Here is a 6,067-nt window from a genome sequence, read left to right on the forward strand (position 1 = left end):
CCGGTATCTATAATCCAACAAGTATCATCAAATTGACGATATAGATGATTTTCATGAATTTTTGCATTACCCACAATTATAGGTAAAGGGGACGAAGGTGGTGTCTCACCACCGGCCATGGTTGTGATTTTGAAGGGAAAAAAAAAAATTAACCTGCTCTTGATACCATGATAAATGAGAGAGGAATAGAAAATAATTGGAATAGAATTACTTGCCTTCTCATTGAAAATAATTGGGAATATATAGAGTTACAAAGATATCAGGAATTAACTAAAATATAAAAGATAAATATAAGGAAATATTCTATCAAATCTCCTAATATCTCAATACAATGGTTACAATGTTGCAATTACTTTTTAGAAAAAATTATTTTAATAATCCAACCTAACTATTAATAATCTAATTTTTTGATTATTCTGTAATAATCAAACATTGATTTTGATTTCTAGATACATCTTAAAATGTTACAAGTATATATTAAAACTACTATTTGTAACATAACTTAGGATTCTTGGCGATGAGGTTGAGATATTGAAAGAGACTACACTGCTTTCATTCCATAAGAACATAATCCCAAATCTGTCTTCTTTAATTTCTTCCAAAATTTATAACCACTTGCAAGTTGCAACCATAAAACTATTGTCATTTTCTAGGTTTCTTTTTGGATCAACGCCTTTTTATCTTACTAATATTACAACTCTCTAATTTGTAGACATTTTCTGTAAATTACTACGAAGTAACAAGCTTACATAAGCCAAATTTCATTCAATTAAATGTACAATATTTGTAGCTAGAAACAAACAAAGCTTACCCAAATTTGGCTAGTATTGTTCGAGAGAATTACGGAGAGAAAGAAAGGTAAGAACAATGCGGTGGATACAGTTGAGGGTTGTGGACATGGAAAAATAAATGCAATTACTATCAATCTCTTTAGTCACACCGACAACATTAGGCGTAATACTAGCTGTATGACATAACGTGTTACGCATGAAACTAGATAAAATTAGTACTCGTAGTAGAAATTGTAAGATAAATTTAAGTCGTCTTATGTGGTACGGAGTAACTTATACAAAGTAACTTTATAAGCTAAGTTGTAATCGATGATGTATGTGTAAGGTTTGTAACTTTGTATGCAACAGTGCAACACATTCTTACATAAGTTATAGACATTAAATTCATGATAATGAACGACAAAATAACTTGTCGATTAGCTGTAATCAATTTTGCACTTTATTTCGACAATTATTGACTCCTTAGATGATAATATCATATGGTATGGTTGCATCAGTTCTATATTTTCATTGTAAATTTGGTTGCCTAGTTGGTTCATAATATAAATTTTGTGAAACATTTATTTACCTCCAATTTAATGATAAGTTAATTAATCTCAAATTGGATGGGGATACGGGCCGGGTACCTACTATTTGCATTAAGTCACCAACTTCCCACACTAAAATATTGGGCCTCACCAGTCACCACCTCATATAAAATCCTATACAACGAGGAGATGTTTGGTAGAATTAAATAAATAAACAAACTAGGGAACATACACAAAAATAAAAGGTTGTGTAGAGCAAGGGTTTTACATCTTTTGAGACATACATAAGCATTGGTGTCTAAATGTGCTGGAAATATTGAATGCTAATTAAGAACAACAATCAACATCACAATAAGGGTAACTTAAAAAATTTTAAAATACTTGCACTATCTTTAGATAAAATTTGTCAATATTCACTTTAAACATCGATCTTCAATAGTTAATATCAACTCCTCTTTATTCAAGTTAATTCTCTTTTATAACTTGATTGTGCCTTAATGATTAGCTACTCTTCAAGTCTCCATAGCTACTTATTTAAATGAGTCAGTAGGAAGAAGTTTCATTAACATATCAATTCTCCATCTTTTGGCAATTTTTTTCTAACCAAGCTTCTTTTATATTTTAGCTCCAATGGTCAAACTAGTAGCTACAAACTTTTGAAATTGCAAGCAAGTTCTTAGTTTACAAGTCTACAACCATTAGAGTTTGGAAATGCTTATTTTCTTTGACCATATTTCTATGTACAAGTATATTTTTATATATATGAAACATAATAAGTCACTTTAATAATAAAGAGAGAGTTTTCATTAGAGACAAACAAATTGATTAGAGGAATAATGTTTTAAGGTAATACTCCGTACTAACACAGGTATTCAACCTATAATATAAGTCAAATTCTGATAAGTTTGATGTCCACCTAAAATATTTTACCTACAATACCGTGACTTTACCTTTCTCTTAAAGAAATATATGGGTACTTAAAAATGTTTTTAATGGCAATTTATCACAACTTGTATTACATATATTTGGAAAATTCTATTACATCATTACATGCATGGATCTAGTCAAAGTTAAAATTGCAATCCAAACATTATTATTCTTATTGCAAATATTGCAAAACGATTCAAACACACTCACCAAGCTAGACAACATCCAAAGTAAAATGATTATAAAATAAACAGTTTTTTTTTTTTTTTTTTTTTTTTTTTTTTGGAAGTGGCTTTGTAAGCTGGCTGGCTTGTATAAGTGACAAATTTGAGGAATGGCCTGGTTTGCTACGTTTGTGTGGGCTGGCGGGCTTTGACTGAATATATGTGGTCTATTTCTTAGACTGCAGTGTACCTATCTTAATATCTTTGGACTAAACTAACCAAAAGAATTAGCTGAAGAGAACATTTACAACTAGTGTAAATTGTACCAACAAACATTTTTAAGTACCCATATTTATACCAATCAAAAGTCTCTTATATGAAACATAATATCATTACTTCATATGGTGTCACATATGGTGTCAAAGCATAACGTTAATGAGCTAGTAATATATCAAGTAATGAAGTACATGAACATCAAACACGAGTTGAGTAACAACCTCAATAGAGACAATCAACGATGACATCAATAGTTCAATATCGGGAAAAAAATTCAGTAATCATACGATTCTTTTATGACACAATCTATGTTCGTTTGCAACAATGAAACAAGAGAAAATTTAAGGCAACAATGAAACAAGTTTGTACTAGTAACACAATTCTCATTAAAGTACTGAAAATAGCTAAAATTTACACTTATGGAGTCCAATAATCGCATAAATAACATTTAGAACTCCAATAATCACACTTCATACACACCTTAATTTTCAAATACAATAAACCCTACTTTCTTACTTAGGAAAAAAAAAAAAGACAAAATACTAAAAGGCGGGTGGTAAAAATCCACCACTGCCTAGCTATGCCATTTTCCCCCACAAAGAGGAAATATTCCACAAATCTCAACAGTTACAAAAGTCACTCTCAAAATAAAGGGGTACCCTAAAAAAACAGGGGTAGTTTAGGAAAGAAGCCTCATAAAATAAGCTTCAATTTCCCATTTTAACCCCATTAGAAAAAGTACTGTAGTAAATATTTTGGTCAGTTAAAATTAAAATACTGACCTCAGTAAATAAACCCTAATTAAAACTATATAAAGAGTACTCCGTAGTCCATATATATACTTAAGGCTTAATTAAGACCACATGCGAAAGGACATAAATGTCATTTTACGTAAAATTTTCGGCCCTCAGCGGAATTGGGCACCCGAATAAGTCTGCCCGAAAGACCAATTAGGAGGGGCAACGTTAAAGGACACAACACTACGACCATCACTGGTGGTGACCTTGAATGAGAGAGCCTGCCCGTTGAGATAATTGTTGCTTTGCCAATTTTGCCCCCAATTTCTTGACATTGCTTGCCATCGTGTTCTTGACCCTTTAATTGCAACTGCATGTACATCCCCGGCACCACCAACGTTGGTTACTAACACCAAGTTGAAGTACGAGTGCCCGTTGATTGTGAACCTTATACCTCCCCTTCTCCGGCAAGGCACCCTACACAAAGCAACACACGCAAAATTAGTTAACAAACGGTTTAAATTTTATATACACCCGAGTACACAATATCTAGCATTCTCGACTCTTGAGTGCATACTAGAAAATAGACGTGACATGTTGCAACAATTGCGCTAGCCTTTAATGTTTTTCTTTGTTGATGTTAATATGTGCAATTTTGTCAAATAAGGGCAATAAATTTAAGTGGTACTTTTTTCTAACGCCATTTCTTTATCCCTTTAAGTAGATTTTTTCAAATAAAAAAAGTGATTCAACATAAAACAATTTATAAATATAAATCCTTAATTTTATGTCTTTATCTACGGTTGAAATTATACCTTTAGACGTAGGTAACAAAGAAAAAGTATATTAGTTCCATGTGACTCTTAAAAAATGTAGGACCATTACTTTACAATTTTTTCTTTCACGATTATACTTTTCTTTTTATTTATTTATTTAATAGACCAAAAGAGTAAATCTCAACATACAACTTTTCAAACAACTTCCTAACTAACTAAACTTTCTCACCACTTTCATTAAATAAATTATTTTATAAACAAATACGTGCACAAAAAATCTCAACCCAATTTGTTCAAGTTTTCTAAAATGGGTAACCTCATTTTAGATTTTTAGTACACAACTACACATTAAATGGAATACACATCATAAGTTCATAACCCAACTTGACCAAAAATGACTTAAAATTTGTCGTGGTACCAACTCAAATTACACTATCAACGTGACAATTAAGAAAAAGTACCTGCGGTATGCAACGGGGACGATACCGGCTCGGTATTGAGCAATGTGTTCGAAAATAGGCTGAGAGAGATCAAAGTGGTGATTAGGAGGGTCACACCATCCTCCAGGAGGGCAGAAATTAGTAGCAGTAACGGTAATTGAGCCTCTAAGACACCATTTAGGGTCATTAACACACATAATTTGGTAACACGAACCACACGCTAATCCATTGTTGAATAATGCTGTACTTAGTGCTGCTGTATTTGTTCCATACCCTTGACTGTATAAATTTCCATACCCACACGCTCCACCTAAATTAATCATATATTTAAAATTATTAAATAAAATAAAAGTGGCATTAATTAATAATTATTTGTAGCAACACTACATTTTACTTGTAGTAAATTAATTAATGTGTGCATTGCGTGCGCTTCTTAGCTTGTATGGAGAGAAAGAATTATACCCATGGTGCCGGAAGCGTCACCGCCACCGTAAAAGGTGGCATGAGCGTTAATCCAACCACCTCCGCCACCGCGGCCACGATAAGCATCAGCAATTGAGAAAAATGTGAGAAATCCCACTAAGAAAATAGTACCAAGTGCCATTTTCCTGCAAAATTCAACCCAAAATGTAAGCAAAATTTGTTGTTTATTATTGTAGCTCTAGTTATTTAATTTAATTTAGAGAGAGAAAGAGAGGAGAAAATTACATGTTGAAGAGAGAGAAAGGAGGGGAATTGAAATGAGTTGAGTTGAGTTGAATTGAGGAAAAAAGAGGGGGAATAAATAGAGGGTTTAGGAAGAGAGGGGTGTAGGGACTGCTAAAGTAGGCATAGTCACAGAGAAGAAGTTCTCTCACTTTTCTCTTCTGAATTCTGATGGATTACTATTTACTGACAAAGTAATGCAGATTTGCTGGGTCCAAAAATAGGGGAACTGTGCTGTGTGCTCTGCTTCAAGGAAAAACATTGGTTATTTAATTACTGTAATAGACTACAGTAGTAGTAATTAATAGTCGTTGTATTTCTTACTTTCAAATTAAATTTTGTTAGTTAGGTACTGTATAAGTATAGCACTATTTAGGGCATGTTCCCTTACGTTAAAATTCAGTTCAGTTCAGTTTAGTTCAGCTGAGTCCAGTTCAGTTCAGCTCAGTTCAGTTCAGTTCAGTTCAGCTCCTAATTTCCTTCTCTTATAAAATATTCATTTCATTTCAGTTCAGTTCAGCTGAGTTCAGTTCAGTTCAGTTCAGTTCAGTTCAGTTCAGCTGAGTTCAGTCAATGAGAACAGGCCCTTAATACAAGGAGCATCGTTATTTATGGTTCCTTTATTTATTTATTTATTTATTTTTTTTATCAGAAATATCTCAACTTAATTTGAGTGTCAAAATATACCCATTCAGAATATGAGTTGCACATCAATTAATAATTT

At 32.5% G+C, this 6,067-nt stretch overlaps 1 protein-coding gene across 1 annotated transcript; it reads right to left on the reverse strand.

The window, feature by feature from the left end:
• Positions 1–3,047: 3,047 nt before the first annotated feature.
• LOC145603034 (expansin-A10-like) lies at positions 3,048–5,479 on the reverse strand. The gene is made up of 4 exons (XM_081659164.1): positions 5,347–5,479; positions 5,101–5,246; positions 4,660–4,948; positions 3,048–3,899 (listed from the first exon to the last, which is right to left on the reverse strand). Coding segments are annotated over exons 1-4 (744 nt in total). The 5' UTR covers positions 5,349–5,479; the 3' UTR covers positions 3,048–3,592.
• Between the last annotated feature and the right edge of the window lie 588 nt (positions 5,480–6,067).

This window comes from Chenopodium album, chromosome 21 (genome assembly GCF_948465745.1).
Source record: "Chenopodium album chromosome 21, dcCheAlbu1.1, whole genome shotgun sequence".
Lineage (NCBI taxonomy): Eukaryota > Viridiplantae > Streptophyta > Magnoliopsida > Caryophyllales > Amaranthaceae > Chenopodium > Chenopodium album.

Coding starts and splice junctions, on each gene's coding strand:
- LOC145603034 (XM_081659164.1), bottom strand. Junction 4,949..5,100: donor TGACGCTTCCGGCACCATGG/GTATAATTCTTT, acceptor TGATTAATTTAG/GTGGAGCGTGTGGGTATGGA. Junction 3,900..4,659: donor GTCCCCGTTGCATACCGCAG/GTACTTTTTCTT, acceptor TGCTTTGTGTAG/GGTGCCTTGCCGGAGAAGGG.